The sequence below is a fragment of the Nycticebus coucang genome, chromosome 4 (genome assembly GCF_027406575.1).
Source record: "Nycticebus coucang isolate mNycCou1 chromosome 4, mNycCou1.pri, whole genome shotgun sequence".
Classification (NCBI taxonomy): domain Eukaryota; kingdom Metazoa; phylum Chordata; class Mammalia; order Primates; family Lorisidae; genus Nycticebus; species Nycticebus coucang.
The window spans coordinates 110791240-110812453 of NC_069783.1; the positions used below are offsets into that span (position 1 = coordinate 110791240).

The 21214-nt window shown below is 50.2% G+C and overlaps 1 protein-coding gene across 3 annotated transcripts in view; it reads right to left on the minus strand.

Moving 5' to 3' along the window:
- Window positions 1–915: 915 nt before the first annotated feature.
- Window positions 916–21214, minus strand: part of AACS (acetoacetyl-CoA synthetase) — a 64944-nt gene continuing 44645 nt past the window's right edge. The window contains exons 10-18 of one of the 3 annotated variants that reach the window (XM_053587795.1): window positions 20038–20162; window positions 15903–15967; window positions 15371–15493; window positions 13370–13483; window positions 12257–12382; window positions 8560–8629; window positions 7830–7888; window positions 6788–6990; window positions 916–2117 (exon numbers count right to left, since the gene is read on the minus strand). In XM_053587795.1, the coding sequence (XP_053443770.1) occupies window positions 1980–2117; window positions 6788–6990; window positions 7830–7888; window positions 8560–8629; window positions 12257–12382; window positions 13370–13483; window positions 15371–15493; window positions 15903–15967; window positions 20038–20162 (1023 nt within the window). In that variant the 3' untranslated portion in view covers window positions 916–1979. Of the gene's footprint in view, window positions 2118–6787; window positions 6991–7829; window positions 7889–8559; window positions 8630–8671; window positions 9647–12256; window positions 12383–13369; window positions 13484–15370; window positions 15494–15902; window positions 15968–20037; window positions 20163–21214 lie in introns of those variants that run through there. The other 2 variants (XM_053587796.1, XM_053587797.1) reach the window with 2 other exon arrangements.

Below are 21214 nucleotides of genomic sequence, written 5' to 3' on the forward strand. Positions count from 1 at the left end.
CACACTGGGTGACTCGAGCAGCCCAGGGTAGCCATAGGGAGGTCCTTATACTTGGAGAGAGAGGTGAGAGCATCACTGTCAAGAATACAGCAGGAGGAAGGAGGTGCAACCAGCCACTGCTGAGAATAGCAGAGACGTGTCTTCTCCCCTGGGGGTTCCAGAAGGAACACAGGCCTGCTGACGCCCAACTTCTGACTCCAGAAATATATAATACACTGAGGCTGTTTAAGCCACTAAGTGTGTAATAATTTGTTACCACAACCATAGGAACAAATAGAAAAACATAACAGGTCCTTTCCAAAATTCTCAGATCCCCAGTTGCCTTTGCAGCAAGGGCCCATGTGCCCCCATACTGGCTGGTAAGGCACAGCAGATGGGGGTCTTCAGAAAAGTCATCATCTTGCCGATAAAAAGGGACAGCCCCCAGAGGTACAGACTTCTGCCTTTAACTTAGCCCTCTTGTCACTGCCTCCTTCTTCCTGCCTGGAGGTGGGGCAGCCACCTACTGAGGAGCAGAAGGTAGGGGCTGGGGACCACTCAGCCCCAGAAGACCATCCTGCCTCCTACTTTCAGTGACATAAAGACTGCAAACCCCTCTGGGCTCAGCCTGGATTCTCCAGCATGAAGCCAAGCACAACCCAAGTGACACATAGCTCTTGCGACAATAAGTGCTGACATCCAGAAATCCAGCGGGCTTTGGGCCGTGGGGCAGCCGGGGTGCTGTCTGCACACTGAGCAGCATCCTTGGCCAGTCACGGGAGACCTTGGCTAAATACCAGGGGCCCAGAAAATGCCCCCACAAATTAGGCCCTAAACAACAGTAGGGAAGAGGTATGGGCTGGTGCTTTGGTACAAGCAGCCTCACACACGCAGATGCAGTCACCCTCTTGGGAGAAAACGCGCATGTGTGCACTGATGGGTGTACACATACACCTATACGTTTATTTATTGCATAAAATTCCTCATTGCACCCTCCCCCTATATTTTTATTATCCAGAAGAAAAAGGATTCAGGAAACTATTTCACTGTGTTCAGTTTTAAAAAAATACAAAAATGAACATCAGGATTACTAACTAAATGTACATACAAACCACCTGATTGTCGAAGCCCATGACTGCACTTGTAAGGGCTGATGACATAGTTTCAACATGTACACACCAAGAACTCTCAGGCAGAGGTGGTGCAGAGGCCAGGCAGCTCTGTCTCCAGAGGACCCTCGTGAGCACACTGCCTGGGCAGGCATCCGCTAAGAACCAGAGTGGACACCCGCTGCATCATACACCACACACCAGATGCTCGGCATTAAATACATTTAAATGCAAAGTCTGTGCAATAAAGAGATCCTATTACAGAGTGAAAAGAAGGCCTTCCTGCTGGCTGAGAGGTGTTCTTTGGCTGGCGTGTGCCACACAGTCCTCCTGGAAATCATGTTCTGCCCATGAGGCAGAAAACGTGTGAGTGGCCAGCACAGGTCTGACAGCCAGCCAGGAAAATATGTGTCAAGTTGTGCTGGAGGGTCCCTCGGAACAGCTAAATCTCAGCAGCGGATGGATGGCCCTGAGGAGAAACAGGCGCCAAGGGAAGAAATGGGGCTGCACCTTTACAGAGTGAAATGGAATAACAGGGGCAGGAGGTAGAGGGTAAGATCGTGGCTTAGGAGTGTATGCCTGTCACAGGAGCACCAGCCACACTATGCCCCTCTTCACTGAGTGCACAGAAGACACACACGCTGTCACTGCGGTGCCGTGAATGCAACCCAGATGCTCCCTGTGGAGGTCTCTAAAGTCCGGAGTCCAACTCAAGCATGCAGAAGACCCAGGTGTCCCCGGGTTTAACTACTAAACAGAACCTATTCCCTCACCCTAAACTACAGAGCGCTTGGCACAGGCATCCTTTTGAAACAGCTGTAGGTTTCCAAGTAATGTCTCGAGCATACAGCAGTCATAGTGCACGTGTGCTGCTGAGCGCCATGCCAGCCGTCAGAAGTCCTGCAACTCAGGGATGTCCTGGTACAGATCCAGTGCCTCGGGGTTAGAGAAGGCCCCTCGGTGCTCCACAGCTTCGCCAGCAATGATCTGCCTCACAGCCACTTCTACTTTCTTGCCATTAAGTGTATACTGTGAGGGAAAGGCAAAAGAAACAAACAAAAAAGAACATTTAAACCTGAAGAGAAAATGATCCCTCAGCTCTCATCCAAACCCAAAGGCCCCATCTCAACCTAGAGCACCAACAGCAGATGAGTCTCAGCTCCAAGGGTCCCCTGTTCCCAGCAGGTCTGAAAAGAGACACCAAAGTGCCTGGAAATACAACTGTCCCGTCTAGGGGGGAGAAAAGTGTGCTGTGAAAGGCAATTTCAAGGCCAGAACCAACTCTCTAGAACCTTTCTATGCTGCCCCCAGGGGGGTCATCTAGAACATGAGGCCATCACAAAAATATCGTGAGGTCAGTGTGAGCAATGAATTCTTGTAATGTTGCACATTTGATCAGAATCCAGCTGTGTGTGTTACACCCGAGCCAGACCCCCCCCCATTGCCCCCCAGTGATGCATATTCTAGAGAGAAAAACCAGGAAAGGGGTCTCTTTCCCAGAATTCAGGCCCTCCCTCACCAGGACTACAGACTAGGAAAATCCACAGCTCATTCCCGATTCCCAACATGTACCTCAAAGAAGGGAGTTTCCAACAGTGATGTGACTTCCACATCTGGGGACCCCCAGTGAATTCCTTACCCTGAGTTTATTTCCTCAAATGTCAAATCGGGGTGACAGACCCTATCCTGGGGAGCACATGGACACAAAAGTAAATGGGTTTAACACACATATGGCTTCAGGAGCACCTGCTATTAAATGTTATGATGATTTCATTTTAATTTATATTTATAATTTATTTCATTATATGTATTTTATCACATTTTATTATAAAGACTATCTATCACCACTCTAAGAGTAGTCTGGCTTCCTGGGACTATGTCCAAAAGCCTCCCCCAAGTCCCCACAAACTCTGTCTCAGAACCCCCATCTGTGTGGGACAGCACATTACTTTTTCTCACAGACTCTTTCCAAACATTTGAAGCTCCCTCTCAAATTTGTGTGCTCCATCTTTAATCAAAACGGGCTTTCAGCAGTGCAGGAATGTTTAGGGGCTAAGCAACTTCTAAAGCAGCAGAGCCCAGTAAGGCTACAACACCCAGAGCTTTCGAAGCTCTAGTGTTTTTTTTTTAACCTTTAATGAGATGTCATTAAAATTCATTCATTTGAAAAATTCAACCAACGTGTGAACTAATTAAGGATCTAAGTGCCGGCTTCTTCAAAGGGACTGCCTGTCACTTCAGTGTGGTGTCATCAGCCCTCTCTCTGTGAAAGGCAAATGTCTCTCATGCTTTATGTGCCACTAAACTTTACACAGAAGCTCCAGGGATGGCTTGTAGGACCTAATACTTTGTATCATCTTCCGTCAGCTGACAAAACACAAAAGGCATCATCTTAAAAGAAATCTCGTGGCTGTTTGCTCTGGGAGAAGGGCAGAGGGAAAGGCATGGGCCTCCCCGGCTACAGGTAGACAGGAAGGACTAAGCATCCCAGCCATGACCCCTGAAGACAGAGACCCCTCTAACGCCCCATGCCTGTTCCCCTGGGCCCATCCAGAGCCCCAAAGTCTCTATTCTGGGTTTGTCGGTGGAGACCACAGCCTTGGGAAGAAACCTTTCTGAGTTTCTGAATCCATAAAACAGGCATGAAAAAGACAAGCTTGTCCCACCTGTCTCCACTCACAGTTCACTCCCTATATGCGTATGAGCACCTGCTGTTTGCCTTGGCAATGAGCTGAGCTCTGGAAGAAGGGGCTGAGCTGACAAGGTTCCCACTTCCAAGGAACCTCCACTCCAGGCAGACGTGGACAGTACACAGAATGCACCTCAAACCCACAGCAATTGCTGTCAGGGATAAAGATGCAGCCCGGAGGGTACAGCCTTAAACAGGAAATGCAGGGCAGCCCTCTCTGAGCAGAGATAAAGTACAGAAAAGGGCTTTGTACAAAGACCGACTCAAGAAGTAGGCAGACTGTCAAGGAAGGAACCCAGAAACTGAGGCATGAGGACTGCCTTCTGAGTACCACGAGGTCCATTACACCCAACAGGCAGGCACTGCTATCAATCCATTTTATAGGTGAGGAAACACTCAGGGATGCAAATTCATGGCCCAAAGTCATGCCTCAAAGGAACAAATGGAGTGAGCCTAAGTGAGAGCCCTGGCGCAACAAGCCCCCGCAAGACCAGCAGTTACAGGATCAGACCAGCCCAGAGTCTGCCCCATTCCAGGGTCTCTCACTCCCTTGTACCACATCTTCTCTCTGAGCCTGGCAGGTGGGTGAAGGGCTCCTCTCCTCATGTTGCAAACCAGAGGTGGGAAGGGCTTTGCTCTGGCACGAGGAGTGTGGCTGGCCTTGGTCCCAGATGGCTCTGTTCTCCAGGGCCCCCGCAAATGCTCCAAACAGCACCAACTCCTCAGCAACAGAACAGCATGGCCTCCTTCACAAGTGACCCAGGGCAGAACATATTCTAAGCCTGGGCTGTTCCCAGGGTGGTTGGGGAACAGCCCACTCTCCACAAATATCATGTGGGTCATCAGCCCCAGAAAAGGCCCTCCTGCCTCAGCAAGACCCCAAACCTCTGCAGTTGGGACTTTAGTCATCCTCTTTTGGCCCTGAGGTGGGTCCAGTTCCCAACAAGGCAGGCTGGGCCATGTGGTATCACCACCCCCACGGAGGCCAGGCCAAACCCTGCCCAGCAGTGACACGCAAGGTAAAGCTGATCCTAAATGCCCCAGGGGAGTCTGAAGATACAAGGGGACTTGAGAATCCCAAGTAACCCTCAAAATGACCTCACAGAGCAATGAGACTCCGAAGAAAACAGAACTGGGGAGAGAAGAGCCTGCAACCCAGCCGGGCACCCAGTGAAAGCCACAACAGGGACAGAAAGAAACATCTGTGGTTTTCTGTCTAATAAATTTCTCCACTACGCTCGTGATCAGACACAGTTTGGGAATAATCATTTTGGCAGCAAAGGACACATTTTCAACAAAATTAAGCCAAGGGGGAAAACATCAGACTTAAATGTTCCAGATGCAGGCAACACTGATGCACTGACGGAAAACCCTGGGCCTCCACCAGGGAAGACAGTAAGGGTCATGATTCAAGAAGCACCTTCTCAGCCAGGCATGGTGGATCACGCCTGCAATCCCAGCACTCAAAGAGGTGCAGGCAGTACAATTTCTTCAGCTCAGGAGTTAAGACGAGCCTGAGCAAGAGGGAAATCTACCTCTATCAAAAATAGAAAAATTAGCTGGGCGTGGTAGTGGGCACTTGTAGTCACAGCCACTCAGGAGGCTGAGACAGGAGGATCACTTGAGCCCAGGAGTTTGAGGTTGCTGTGAGGCATCATGACACCACAACACTACCCAGAGTGACAGAGTGAGACTCTGTCTCAAAAAGAAAAGAAAAGAAAAATTACCCGGGCGTGATGGTGAATGCCTGTAGTCCCAGCTACCTGGGAGGCTGAGGCAGGAGAATCCCTTGAACCCAGGAGTTTGAGGTTGCATGAGCTAGGCTGAGGCCATGTCACTCTAACTGGGGCAACAGAGTGAGATAGTCAAAAAAAAAAAAAAAAAACAAGGAAACAAAACTGTGCCTTCTCACCCTGAACCGATGTCTCTACAGAGAGTCACCAGCCAGAAAGAGAGAGGGGGAAAGAAGGAAAGCCCCCTAGCCTTGAGGCCCCTCCTGTGTATAACCTACATGGAAAGGAAGTGTGTGAACACAAGGATAGAAAAAGAATCGGTTCTGCAAATGCAGACAAGTGGCTGAAGAAGGAGGGAAGCAGGTGGCTCAAGTGGAGGCTGAGGGAAGACCGGCTGTCCAGGGGACAGTTAGGAATTGCACCATGAGCACTCCCCGCAACCCCTTCTCCTGATCAGGTTTGTTTGCAAGACATTGAAAGAACATTTGACAAAGGGAATGATCTAAGTATGCTCTGGCAGTTTCAAAGTCAATGGGCTCACATATTTCAATATTGTCCAAAAAGCAGTATTTCCTGCTAAATCCAGTGTCTAACTGTGCCAGACAGACTCATCCCTGCTCCTGTGAGCCTGATTAGTATTTCTCCCGCCTGCTCCTTAGTGAGCAGCCATCCTGCAGGCTTCAAACGCAAACGGCCTGGTGGCAGTGTGCTCAGATCGTTGCATGTGGACACAAATACACACACACACACGCATGCATGTACAGGGCAGTGCCTCCCAGCTTGCAGGAGCACCGTTTTGTAAGTGATGCAATGAAAACTGCCATCCAGTCTGGGGGAGCCTCCTCCTCCACTTAGAACCTAAACAGAGGGTAATGGGGGAAGCAGCCTTCAGAAGACTGGCCTCTAAATAGACTCTTGTCTCATCTCCATGAGTAGAACTTAAATCTAAAACACAAGAGCATCCAACAGCTCTTTAAAAAGTTAAAATTAATTTTCTCATTAATGATTGTGAGAAGACACTAAAACTGCACTGGGAAAAAGCCAGAAGGGCCTACGGGCTGGACCTGCTGACCCTTGCACATAGCCATTTAGCAGAAGCTGCTGAGAATGCGATCTGAGGACAGGGAAGGATGGGGGAAGGGGCAGCGTTGCCAGGCAACACGGACACGCGCTATATAAAGCCAGAGCAGGCTGCGCTGTGCAATGCTTGGCACATGTAGGCTCCCGGGAGATGGCAGCGGTCTGGTCACCACAGAGTGGCAGGAGACTGGCCGTACCGGGATGTCCTTGGTTTCCAGGGTGAGGCTGGGCACGTGCCGGGCAGACAGGCCGATGCGGATGGCGTTGCAGATCCGCCTCACCAAGTCTGGCCCGAATGAGTGTCCGGAAGCCATTTTCAGGAAGAGAACCACTCTCTCCTCCCCATTCTTGTTCTGCTGGGGGACACATAGGCTGTCCATCACCTCTTCGAAAGCTTCCACTGTGGAGACAGGACAGGGGGACATGCACACAGAATGCTCCTCAGCTGAGGTCCAGCCCTGACTGGCCAGACAGGTGGAGACGCTGGGCTCCCCAGGCCTGAAAGGGGTGTCTATGTCCTTCCCAGCCCCCCAGATGGAGCGTCTTGCATAACAGTGGCAGAGGGAGCCATTTCGCAAGTGCAAGAATGGCAGTCAAGGGAGAGGCAGAGCTCTGGCGTCCCCTGGACCATGTAAGGCTTTATAAGGGGGCCAGGTGCCACCTTGCTTACTAACAAGAAATTAATTCAAAATACAAAGGAAGCAAGTACCGTGGCAGGGTCAGACAGATGAAGACTTCTCCACCCTGGCTGCACACATAACCCTGATGCAACTTTAGGATTCTGACCTGAACACTAACGTATGAGGCCCCCTGACCTTGAGGCCTGGGCTGGGCCTGGGTCCCTGGCCCTGCAGTTCTGAATGCCCACAGGTGACTCCACTATGCAGTCATGAGACCTGGGAGCTACCCTGCCAGGATTTGGTTTCTAGCACTGTGCTGTGTGACCTCAGCAATCCTGCACCCTCTCTGTGCTTCTTTTTCGTCACCCATAAAGAGTAGGCACAATTTACCAACCTAACCAAGATCACCATGAGGATGAAATATAATGGGGAAGGGGATGGGCCAAGGGACCTTAAAAATCCCATTCTGAGGTTTTATGAGCTACAGCAACATGACAGGTACACTCTGGAAAGGTCCCGTCTCACACCAGAGGCAAAGGAGCCAGAGTCGAGGGGCTCTGCTAGGACACGCCCTCCCCCCTGGAAGACCGAGGGACAATCTGGGAGAAGAAATGCGCACCAATGTTGTAGATTTCCGAACTGCCAAATCGCACTCCATTGGGGTTGAGCGTGCCGTCACTGGAAAAAGAGATGAGGTCAGTCAGGGACACACAGCAGCTCTGGAGCGAGGCAAGTGACCAGGGGTCCCCAGCAGAGAGCATTTGCCACCTTTTACACATGGTAGCCCCCAGGCTCAGTTGCTGAAGATTCCCTTGCCAGCTCCTTACCTCCAACCTGCCACCCACCTTTTCCCAAGTTTAAACTACACACCCAGGGAGGCCCCTCTGTGCAGAAACATCTCAGCCTTTCCCACCTGTACACATGTTCCCCCTCCCGGGTACAGACAGTGGCTGCACTTTTGCTGTGGCCCCTGTCTGAAACCCACCACTGCAGGCCCTCAGGAGGCTGGCACAGGAATACCCTTCTCCAGCAACAACACAAGAAGGGCCCAACATGGGGACAGTCAGCCCATGCCACAGACTGAACAGATGACATACCCTCAGAGGGGTCTTCAGTCAGGGGGACAGCATGTGCAAAGGCCATGGGTGGGAAAGCACAGAGAACCTGGGGAATGCAGGGAGGGAAGGGAGGTCCAAGACACCAGCAAGAGGCATGCGTGGTGGGGACACCCTGATGGTGAGGTGGGGCAGGGGACACTGATTCTCATGGGCAGTGCTGCCTCTCCCCCTCCCCAGATGCCCCATGACAGGGGCTCCATGCAAGAGAAGCCAAGTCCACAGACCCCTCACCTGCGGCCAAGCATGGTGATGCCTCCGGTCTTGGGGTTAATCCTGCAGTAGTCTCCATGTGTCCAGATACCTACAAGGAAGGCAGAGCCCTACATCACCCCAAGGAAAAGGGGTTGTGACTGGTGGCCTGGACAGACACCCAAGGCACAGGTGACAGCAATGGGAGGCTGTCCAGAGACACCACCCAGGCCCCAAAACAGGTATGTGTGGGGTTGAGGGCTCTGGAGTGTGGGTAGAAGGGAACTAGTCAGTTCCTGCCCCCAGGAGCACACCTTCCACTGGTGATTGCACCTGTCCCGCTCTGGCATGTGGAGAAATACTCTCCTGTAGATACCAACAAGGGCTACAGGAACTCAAGGGGGCAAGACCAACCTCAGCTATGACACTGGAGGTCAGCAGGAACACCCGGAGGGGGCCACTCTGAGTGGAGGATGGGGAAGAATGAGCCTCGGAAAGCAAGCATGGCCAGGGCAGCAGGGGTGCTGAGCCTGCAGGGGCTGGCAGATCTTGGAGTGAAACAAATGATCAGCATGCCCAGCAGGAGACTACTGCACTGGTCCCAGCAATACAGGCCTGAGCTAGAATACCAGCCCTGTGGACGTAAAGCCCATCAGCAGGTGAAACCCAGGGGACACGCGGGGTAGGAAAAGAGGAAAGAACCAGAGAGGGTGACACTGTGCTGTCCTGAGCACTCTCTATGCTTTTATCAAGCCATAAGCGTGGCCATGTATGCAGCTGGGCCCAGGGCCAGCAACATGCAGAAGGAGGTCTCCATCCTGAGATGTACCAAAACTAATCAACCCATGGGATCAAACCCCCAGCTTTGGACGTAACATCCACAGGGAATGGTTCCTTTCCCACACCCCCTACTCAGACACCAAGCAGTAAGCAGAAGCCAGGTCTTCTGAGGATACCACCAAGGAGGCTTCCTCCTGCCCGCAGGTAACGTCAGCCCTTGATCCCCCACACTACAAGGACACATTCCAGGTATTCATTTGTTTGTGCGATGCCATGAAGGAGACACTTCTCCAATGCTTGGCTTGGCCTTCCGCAGGAGTGAAGGCCGGGAGGCCTGTCTGCAGGGTCCCTGGGAGGCAGTAAAAGGGCACGAGATCAGCCATGAGCTATTTAGGCTGATGCAAAAGAGAACTGCGGGCCTCCAGATCTTTCCAGCTAAAGCATGAAACTAATTCTTTCTCATTGGACTTTGAAAAGATTCACTGACATAAACAAGGCAAAGAATCCATCCCTAGGCTTGCATATGACCTACCAAGTTTCTCCAAAAGCACACCTGTTATGGCTCCCAGCGCATCAATATGAACAATAAACCAGGTTCATGCATGGAGGCCCTGGAGACAGGACAGCTGCAGAGCCTGTCCCCTCCCACCTGGGAATCCCGTTTCACTTAGAACTTCAGTGCCAGGATGAACATATAGTCTGTTTTTTGTGCAGTCAGGTCTCCCCTGGGTTTGATGAAAATTTCTGAGTTTTCTGGGCCCTTTGTAGTACCCTGCCTTGATTACTAAGGCCCTAGAAGTGCAGAAGAAAAGGAAGATGCTCATGCACCCTAAAGGAATTTTCTTCTGTGAAGACATTCCCCTGAAAACACTCTGACCCCTTGCCACACCAGGCCATGCGGAGCAACCCACAAGGGACTGCTGGCTTCTGTGCCGATGTGTAGGAAACCGTGTACTGACAAGACCAAGCCACAAAAGCAAAGTCTCCCTCCCTACGACAAGTTTAGCTCATTCTGATTCCTCAAAACAGTGGCGTCAGCTCCGAGTCACCTGGCAGAAGTGGAAATACAGTATGTACAGATGACCACAGATGACAACGGACCAAGCTTGTTTGGAATTTGTCATCTGCAATTATCCAAATCTTTCTTAAGTCTGCTTTTAATTTATTTTCAATATTTATAGGTTTTTAAAAATAACAAAAAGCCAAAAAGAAAGGCAAAATGGCTCATAACTCCACCACTCGTGTAACCCCTTATCACACATTCATTCAGCATTTATTCACATAATCACACAAGGGATACGATGCCCTCTGTTCTGAACTCTCGTTTTTCATTTAATAATTTCTTGGCTCTCTTTCCACACCAGCATATGGCCTATTTATATTTTCACCTGGCATCGTTTTTTAAGGCAATGATGTCTGTAAATCTACTCCCTGTTGCAGGAAGGAAGACTTTGCTTTTGTTGCTTTACTTTATCATCAATCTGTTTCCTACACAGTCCAAGAATCCCTCGCTCAGTGCTGGTGCTTGAGGAAATAGTCTAAGTTCAACCAATTTCACCTTGTCCATGACCAATAGCTTCAGAACCATTATATTATCTATCTTTATAATTCCATATTTGTTCATATCTCTCCCACTTATTCCCAGAAAATATTTGAGGAAGCCACCTGTAAAACCAACTTCATGATAGGATTATTTAAAGAGAATGAAAACTCTGCCCAGGGATAAGAGGACTTCTACAACAAAGCAAAGCTTTCAGCTCTGAGTTTCCTGGCAGCCAAGGCAAAAATGGAAATAAGAATGGTCATAAGGTATTTGCTTTCTCCAAGAAGGAATATCGGAATTTCAAGAAGAACATGATTTATTCTAAAATTAATCCTGAGAGGCATTTAGCACATGAACCCTTATGCATGTGACAGAAACCCTTTTCAAAAAGCAATGCTGAGGAAGATGAAGGTCCATGTCTTAGATGGACCCTCAAGAGCAGGTTCTAATCCTTTTAGCCTCCCTTCCTAACACAGGAGCCCCTGCTCCCTTCAGAGTCATGTGAAGAGTAGTTCTCTATGAATGCACTTGCTTTTCTGCACAAGTCTGTCTGGATATCTGCATGCTGGCAGGAGCCAAGGTGGGGCTTAAGTGCAGCAGGGATCTGACAGAGGCTGAGCTGCACTGAGGGAAACTGAGCCCCACACTCCTGCCTGGGAGGCACTATCCTAGGTACAAAGGCCTTGACACATGACGTACAAACAGGGAAGGCCAAATAGAGAAATGTGAAGGATCCGTGGCAAACTCTACCACTAATGGTCACTTGCCACTTTCTGATTCTCCACACATGGTTTATATAAAATTAAAGTACCTTTCTAGAGACTGCGGAAAGCAAGTAGTTAGTATAAATAACTCCAGAACAGAAGGCTTGCTAAATTATGAATTATATAGCAGAAACAACTCGAGGTTGCTTATGAAATAAGATAAGAGGGAGGCAGGAACCAGAGCTTTAAATAAAAGACTTCCTCACTTTGGGGCAAGGCACCCCTCAAAAGATGACAGGCAAGGGTGTCAGTCTGTGTGAGAATGACGTGTCTGGTTATGAGTCGTCCCACTGCGAGAATACTCTTCCTCTAACATGCCCATCAGGACTGGGGGAGACTGAGCCGGGCGCCTCTTCCACGCCCTCCCACGGGCAAATGCTGGCTCAGGCCAGCTTCCAGCATCAGGGGTCGGGGCTGAGGGGCTCTGGTCACAGAGGGTGGCTGAGATTCAACTAAACCCAGATGACAGTTTCACAGGATGGCTTCAGGCTGAAGATGACAAGATACTGACCACCCCACTGGCACAGTGAGCTGTGAGCAGCTGCTCCAGGCTTTGTCAGGGGTGGGTTTGGGGAGAAGGGGAAGGTCGGGGGAGTGGGCAGTGGTAGACAGAATTAGACATGGAGGCTCCGTCTGCGTCTCATCAACCTACCTGGGAATTTGGAGAAATACGCCTTCCTGTACTTGCTGCCGTTCTCGTCGTTCCAGAAGTGCGTGGGCTGGCACGGAATGGGCTTCGTACACACCAGCTCACCACTCTCCCCCCAGACGGCCTTTCCTGGTGTGAAAGGACAAAAATTAAGCCCAGGACGCACACTGGCCCTGCTCCCTGGTGCAGTGCGCTCTCCCGAGTGGTTACTTGTGTGGTATTTCAGACACACGCAAGGTACAGAGAAATCTACACCCACAGCCCCCCCCCAAAAGGATTCTCCTCCCCATACACCCCCCCAATCTCCCCCTTGAATGTAGTGCCCTGTTATTCCCACACACGCATCCCTGGCAATGTGCGTCTTTATCTTGCACATCTTTAGACTCCGTAGCAGTTCCTTGTTAACGTGTTCAGCATCTTGCTTTGTTCACTCAAGGCAACACCTAGGCAACTCATTCAGGCTGCCATGTGTCTGTCACTCTGGTCACTTTCCACAAGTGATCAGAGATCTTGTTCCTCCTGAGGATGGGCACTTATATTGTTCCCGATCATGTTTTCTGTTACAAATCAACGGGCCACAAACATTCTTGCCTCTATGACCTTCTTCATAAGATGTGCAAGTATTTTTCCCCAGGGGGGATTCCTAGACCATAGGGCACATACGTGTCTCCTCAACTGCTTCCTAGAGCCTGAGTCCTTCAGGCCCCCACACTAGAGCAGGCAGAGGACGGGCCACAGAGGCCAGCAAAAGAGGACAGGAGAGTGTCCTCGCCCATGGCTAGGCTCTTAGACGTGGTAAGCTGGCCACTGTGCATTTTTCTAGCACCAAGGTCAAGATTCAAGATAAGAACCACCTGCCTGGCCACCATTCCTGGACACACAACTCTCCAACTGTGCTCCTGCCCAACACCGTCTTCTCAGGGGCTGAGGACAGGCAGCCCCCAGGGGGTGAAACCAGGCTGAGGGGAAAGGATATCACACTGTAAGTGACAGGAGCCACCCTCTCAGACAGGGCTGTTTTAAAGGACTATCCCCAAGCAATGTCACATATCCCAGCAGCTTCCCAGCTGCTCCTCACACCCAGTCACAGAAAAGAAAGGTCATCAAAGCCATCACCTTCCTCACTCCATGCCTCCACAGCCATGCCCAGGTTCCGGGCCTGAATCTCCCCTTTGTACACAGGGACACAAGGATTCTGGCCCATGAAGCAGGAGATGATGTCAGTGCCACCTGTGAGCAAGGGCAAAAGGAGAGTCGAAATTCAGAAAACTAAGATGAATTGCTGATTTTTTATTAATGAACAACAAAGGAAAAAGAGCCAAAAAGGACAAATACCTGCTACTCTCCCCAGATAAATACTAGGAAAAAGAAAAAGTCAAGAGTTTTTTTTTGTTTGTTTGTTTGTTTGTTTTTTTAAGGGAGAAATGAAGAAATGACTTAGAAATCAGCATGAACCCCCAGTGTCTGGTGATTTATGTTTTGACTGAGACTTCTGCTAGAGGATGCTCTAAATAAATGATCTCCCATGGTCACGCTGAAATTCCAGACTCAGGGTCACAGCACATGGGAGCTTCGCCCTGCAGGCACTGCCCTGGCAGAGGGTCATGTGGGAGGGCTGGTTCGCTATAGTTTATATTCGCTTGATGGTCAGAGAAACAGAAACCCTCCCAGCTGAGGACACTGTGGAACGTGATTTCTCACATCAAAGGCTGCACTAGGTGGAAAACAGTGCTGCTTCTGAGCTCAGTATGGAGTCAGACTCCAAGGCCATCAAGCAGGGAGGCAGCATGAGGCCACCACCCCAGACACACAGCTGCTGACAAGCAAGCGCTGACCCAGCACCTGTGCGTGGAGGGACTCATGGTGCTACTCAGCCAGGTGCACCTGCAGGGAGGGCACAGACTCTCACCACGCTGGTGCGTGGCTAGGTTGGTAGGGCACAGCAGGAACTGGGACACTCCACTCACAGAGGCCAGTGGTGCTCAGTGGAAAGAAGAAAGCAAGGAGCGTGCTCAGGGAAGCAGCAGAGACCTTTCCCTAACTTAGTGCCTGGTGTCCGTGCTGCTCTTTGTGCCCATTGTATACCTGGAAAAAAAAAAAAACACACATTCATATTGGCCAGGCACAAAGGATCATGCCTCTAATCCCAGCACTCTGGGAGGCCAAGGCTGGAGAGTCACTAGAGCTCAGGAATTCAAGACCAGCCTGAGCAAGAGTAAGACGCCATCTCTAATAAAAACAGAAAAATTAGCCAGGCATTGTGGTGGGTGCCTGTAGTCCCAGCTACTTGGAAGGCTGAGGCAGGAAGATTACTTGAGCCCAGGAGTTTGAGGTTGCTGTGAGCTAGGCTGATGCCATGGCACTCTAGCCTAGGTGACAGAGTGAGACTCTGTCTCAAAAGAAAAAAAAAAAAAAACCACACATTTATAACTATTAATAAAACAAGTTCCTTCCCTATTCAGGCTCTGTATGTATGAATTGTGGGGGGAAGGTGTTAAGATGCAATGACTCAGTAGCTCCAAAAACCAGGAAGGTTTTTCTGGCCTCCACTCTATAATAATTTTGTTTCTTCTCTCAGGCAGAGAATCAAAATGTGATGTCTATCCTGTCTCCTCTGGCACCTCATGTCACTGACTGATGTGTCCCATGAAAATGAATGAGTCAAGTTTGTTTCTGCACCATCGAGGTCTGACAGGCCTCCCCAGGCCTCATAGGAGGCATAAGCACTCTGCTCCCGCCAAGACCTCAGGGATGCTGACCAGATGGGCCTCTGCTTTTCCTGCTCCAGGGTCAGGACTGGGACAAACAGGACAGCGCAAAAAGACAGACCAAGATCCTAACAGACGTGGCTGCCCAGAGATGGGCTGGGCCAGAGCCAATCCCTCCCCGCCAGCTAAGCACTCCCAGAAGGACATTACTACCTCAAGTAATGAATAATGAGAATTGCTTGTGCATAGGAACATGCCTTGCTGACTGTGTCCTTGGGACACGTGCAAGGACACTGACTTGCTAGGTCAGAGGGTGCGCACACTTACAGGGGCCCTGCCTGGTTCCAGGGGGAGGGAGGACTGAGGGGGACTGTCCTCATCACTCCAGGACACAGAGCAAGAGCCACACCTGAGATGGAGCCCAGGAGGACACTGCTCTTTATGCATCTGTAGACGTATTCGTAGCTCTGGGCTTTCAGCGGGGAGCCGGTAGACAGGATCATGCGCAGCGTCTGTAGATTGTGGGTTTCCCCTAGGGTTAAGAATAACCAAAAGGTTAGAACTAAGTGCAAAGCTGTAAGGGTCACTTGCAAGCAAGAAATAATCGTACAGGACGGCGCCTGTCACTGAGTAGGTAGGGCGCAGGCCACTCACAACAAGGCTGGCGGTTTCGAACCCAGCCCAGGCCAGCTAAAACAACAATGACAACTGCAACAAAAAATAGCCGGGCGTTGTGGCGGGCACCTGTAGTCCCAGCTACTTGGGAGGCTGAGGCAAGAGAATCACTTAGGCCCAAGAGTTTGAGGTTGCTGTGAGCTGTGACGCCACAGCACTCTACTGAGGGTGACATAATGAGACTCTGTCTCAAAAAAAAAAAAAAAGAAATAGTCATACAGTGGACTTGATTTTCGGGGAACAGGTACTTGAAGCAGCACACTCACCTGGCTTCATGTCTTTCCCTTCGAGCACAGACAGCCACTTAGCCCCTGTTCCGAGGATGGTGATGCTAAGTGTGGATAGGAAAGAAAACACCAGAGACCTTCAAGGCTCTTATATATCCCACACAGCAAAGCTTTCTGAAATTGGTGATTTCTATCAGATAAATTTGCAAAATCCAAGATACAGCATTTTTCTGGATTGAACCAATATTTATCTGAGAGTGAGTCATAGCACTGAGTATACCTCAAGGTACAACCTGACAAGCATTTCACCCCGATTCCAACATGCAGGGCACACTTGGCCTTATTTAAAACCAGCATCCACTCATGAACCCATTCTCCTCCCAACTACAGAGTATTTTATCCTGGGGGAATCAAAGGAGGCCATAAAAATCAAGACACTCTCAAATTCTAACCTCACACATTCATTTTCCAACACGGATGGGAGGGCTACAGAATTCTCTACTTGTTAAAACCAGGTGCCATACTTTAAATTCTCCACCAATCCCCTTGCCTTAAATGAGTTCATATTTTTATGCAACTTAGGAAATTGCAGCTCTTCTTTTCTCGAACATTCAGAATCTGCGTTCCTTTATCCCCGTGTTTGCACTCAGAAGATAAACCACCATGTTCTCAAGGGCAGCGTTATCTAATATGCTCTCCTTTCCCCAGATTTCTTCTAGCCAGGCAGCCCTTAACATGAAACCTCCATCTTCACAGCTAAAGAATGTTTTCTCTCGGATACACAGGAGGCCACAAAACCGAGATTCTTCTGTGTCACCCTGCACACTCAGGTGCAGAGATCCATTATGGGAGGTGAGCCTGCTATGCCATGTGCTGTCTGACCTACGAGGCAAAGTCACACACAACATTCAGGGGCTCAGGCTGAGCATGGCTAAGCCAACAGCAGGGTGGGTTTCCCTCAGAGCGAGGAGGTGGTTACCGGGGTCCTTCTACCTCCTGTGCCTTCATTCTTACTTCATCAGAACCACCTGCCACCACTAAAGCCACCACTAATCCCATGCGCACTTCTTGGGTCACTGTACCCTAGAGATGGCTGGGGGGTTTAAAGGAGGTAGGGCGTAGGGAGCAGGCTCCTCCCACCACACCACCATGCTTATGAACTCAGTCTTATTAACCCTTCTCTGGGGATGAAGGCGTCACCAGGACCAGAGACCTTGTGACTCTGATGGTGACCACCCACCTGGGACAGCACTGACCACCTCCAGCTATGGGGTCAGACCTGTCCAACCACCAGCCACCACCCCCAAACGATAGGCAGGCTTTATTAGGCTCATCTCCACCCACCTGCTAAAACACTCAAAGGCTCCCTGTGGCTCCAGAGAGCGTGTAAGCACAGGTGAGACTGCAAACCCTGATCACGGCAAGGTGCTGCCAGGACTTGGCGGTGGTGTCCCCAGGCTGGTGAGTCACAGCCCTGCTTGTCTGAAGAAACAGCAGAATCCCCTATCCATCTCCAGGACTTGCATAAGATGATTTAAAAATGTGGCATCTTAGCTCATGTAAGATGTAAGCATGGGGCCCACATGGGCGCTGCGTGCCGTGTCTTTTTTTCGCAAGTACTATGAAGAGTCACCATGTTGAGCATGAGACGGTGTCACGACCCTGAACTGTTGGGACCCTGTGTCCTGGCAGGTACCTGGAGCCCTGTGAGGAGCCAGAAGTGGACTAGCCCACAGGTGGTGCCTCCAGGGCACCCACGCACCTGTGGGTGACAGCCACCTGAGGCTTCCCCTGCTTCTGCTCTTGTCCCACAATTTGCTGTCCATGTGGACACCACACTGACCTTTCCAGCATGAGCTGGAGCAGGTCCCTGCCCCAATTCAGATTGTCTGATGGTGTCTGCTTCACTGGAGGGAACTCCACCCTCCAGTGGGCCCCAAGTTCCTTGCCTCTGTGACTCCTGCTCCAGCCCCACATGGATGTCTCACACTCAGTACCAGCAGCCTGGCTGAGAGATGTGAAGGATAAAGACTCCAAGCCACCTGAGTTGCCAGAAAACACTCCTGTTAGGAAATAACCTTCCTCACCAACATGCTGAGCCAAATGTCAGGCTTTAAATATTCAGGCCACACTAACATGTATGTAAAACATTAATGGCCAAGGATTTAAACCATTCATGTCTCCTCCTGTCCCTACCACAAATGGATTCAAACACGGAGGAACCAGGGCATCTCAGAGCATGCTCACTTCCTGGAAATGCTGTCATTCAGCTGATGGGGACCAAAAGCATGGTGACCAGGAAGTGCCAACAGTCAAGACTAATCTATCAGCAAAGTGCTGATGGAACAGGGTCTTCTAATGGTTTCTCACAATAACAATGAGGGGGCCAGGTGTGATGGCTCAGGCCTGTAACCCTAGCACTCTGGGAGGCCGAGGCCAAGGCCAGTGGATTGCTTGAGCTCACGAGTTCAAGACCAACCTGAGCAAAAGCGAGACCCCGTCTCTACAAAAACTAGAAAAACTGAGGCAAGAAGAACACTTGAGCCCAAGATTTAGAGGTTGCTGTGAGCTATGATGCCATAGTACTCTACCCAAGGCAACAGCTTGAGACTCTGTCTCAAAAAAATGACAATGAGGGGAGCGGCGCCTGTGGCTCAGTTGGTAGGGTGCCGGCCCCATATACCCAGGGTGGCAGGTTCAAACCCAGCCCCGGCCAAAACTGCAACCGAAAAATAGCCGGGCGTTGTGGCGGGCGCCTGTAGTCCCAGCTACTCGGGAGGCTGAGGCAAGAGAATCGCTTAAGCCCAGGAGTTGGAGGTTGCTGTGAGCTGTGTGAGGCCACGGCACTCTACCGAGGGCCATAAAGTGAGACTCTGTCTCTACAAAAAAAAAAAAAAAAAAAAAAAGTAAATTAAAAAAAAAAAAAAATGACAATGAGGGAAGGGAAGGGCCTCTGGACCCTTCCCTGTTTTCACAGCTCTCAGGCCTTGGGAGGGGTGCCCACCCCCAATCCACCACGCAGGAAAGAAGTGTCAACAGGACACAGGGAGGCAGCAACCCCCTTTGGAGGCCAGGGGAAGAGTCTTGGGGTATACTGGTGATGAACTCAGGACACAGGTGACCACCAGCCCCAAGGGCAAGCAATGCTGTATGTATCCCCACTCTGTCTGGATGGAACTGTATGTTCAGCCTTTACTACACTTGATTCTCCAGTTCAATGAACCCCGTGTGAAATAGTCCTTATGCTGACCCTTAGTTCTTCTCTGTTTTATGTTTCCGTTTGTTTGTTTTTTGGAGACAGGGTCGTGCTCGGTCAGCTAGGCTGGAATGCAGTGCTGTGATCATAGCTCTCTGCAGCCTCGATCTCCTGGGTTCAAGTGCCCCTCCTGCCTCAGCCTCCTGAGTAGCTGAGACTATGGGGCATGTGCCGCTACACCCAGCTACATTCCTTTTTTTTGTAGAGACAGGGTCTCACTCTTACTCAGGCTGGTGTTGAGCTCCTGGCCTCAAGCAATCCACCCACCTCGACCTTCCAGTATGTTAGAGTTACAGCACCCAGCTTTTCCTCTGTTCTGAGCTTCTCTGGCACATTCCACAGCTATAGAAATAAGGTCAATGCACAGCAGAGTGGCCATAGCTTGTAACACTGCATTGTATACCAGAAATTTGCTCAGAGAGGAGATTCCAGGCGTTCTCATCACAAAACAGAAAGAGGTGAGGCAATGGACATGTGAATTTGCTCAACCACAGTAATCACTGACTACACTGTGTATACATACAGCAAAACATGGCAAGCACCTTAAATATATACGAGTATTACTAACAAATGATTTTAAAAATAAATAAAATTTGTAAATAAAAATAAATTTTTAAAAGTAAAGAAATGAGATCATATCCCTTCTTCTGACGCCCTGTGATCTTTCAGAGTTCATTTGCAGACCCCGAGGCAGCCCCTCACTCTGCAAGAAAGAATCCTGGTTCCTCCTTGAGAACTTCGCCTCTGCTTCTTGCATCCCCCATATCCGCCCTTTGAAGGGACATCCAGAAAGGTGAAACATTCCAAAGGTGGCACCCAGCATGGTGACAGTGACAGAAGGCTGTGGTGGCTCTGCATCTGATCCTCATGCCAGCCTGGCCCCGTCCCTTGTCCTGAGCATGGCATCACGGTACTTACCCTATCCTGTCAACCAGGTCCCAGAGCACATTGGGCGTCGGGACCAGAGGAGAGCCGTCATACAGGACCACGGACGCACCCGTAGCAAGCACGGACACCGTCCAGTTCCACATCATCCAGCCGACCTGCAACAGAGAGAAGGAGCACAGCGTAAGCGGGGCTCAGGGCCAGCTCCCCTTGACTCTAATGCTCAGCCTCTTGTGTCCCTAAAAAAAAAAAACCCACCTAAAATTGAGTCAAAGTTTGGTGCTAACTGCCCAGATCAAGTGCACACCACTTTGGCCCAGCAATTCCATGGCAAGAACTGATCGTACAGACGTATTCACCCACATGCTTGAAGACATGTCAAAGAACGTCAGCTGCAGCCCTGCCGGGATAACAAGAGGCCGAAACGCCTGCTCACGCCAGAATGGACACAAGCGGTGCACACACAGTACTGAACACTGCACAGTTCATTACTGAGCCCACATGAAACACTGCGGGCGGCACATGGTACCTCGCAACAGTCAGAAATTAGGCATCATTGGGCGGCGCCTGTGGCTCAGTGAGTAGGGCGCTGGCCCCATATGCCAAGGGTGGCAGGTTCAAACCCAGCCCCGACCAAAACTGCAACAAAAAAAAGAAATTAGGCATCATGCAGTCATTAAGAAGAAATGGTCTGGGCTGACGCGAGTAGTCTCCCAGACACTTTGTTAAGGCAAAACAAGCATGAAACAAGGACAGCAGAGCATGTGCAGTGTGACCCTGTTAGTCTGAAGGAAAGGACACACACACGGAAAGACCTAGAGTCACACAGCGGTTGGTGCCACTGGAAGACGTAACAATGACAGGTGTGGTTGCCTCTGCCCTGCAGACACCAACCTTTCACCACTTATTCTATTGCTGCCCCTTCAAATTTTTACCATATGCAAATAAATTTAAATTGTTTTAAATTTTACTTGAAAATGTTCAATTAATATAATTTTTTTTTAAAGCCAAGAAGGTGCAGACATGTTCCAGCAAGATTGTTGGCCCTAGAGGTTAAAAAGGGTACCCTGACCCTACCACATGAGCAAGAAGGCCCCGGGAGCACTGAGGCATCCAGAGCCTCATTCCATACCCTGAGCTCAGGATCTCAGAAGATGGGGCCGGGCAGCCATGTGAGGAAGCACCCCACTTGGGTTTCATATGACCCTGA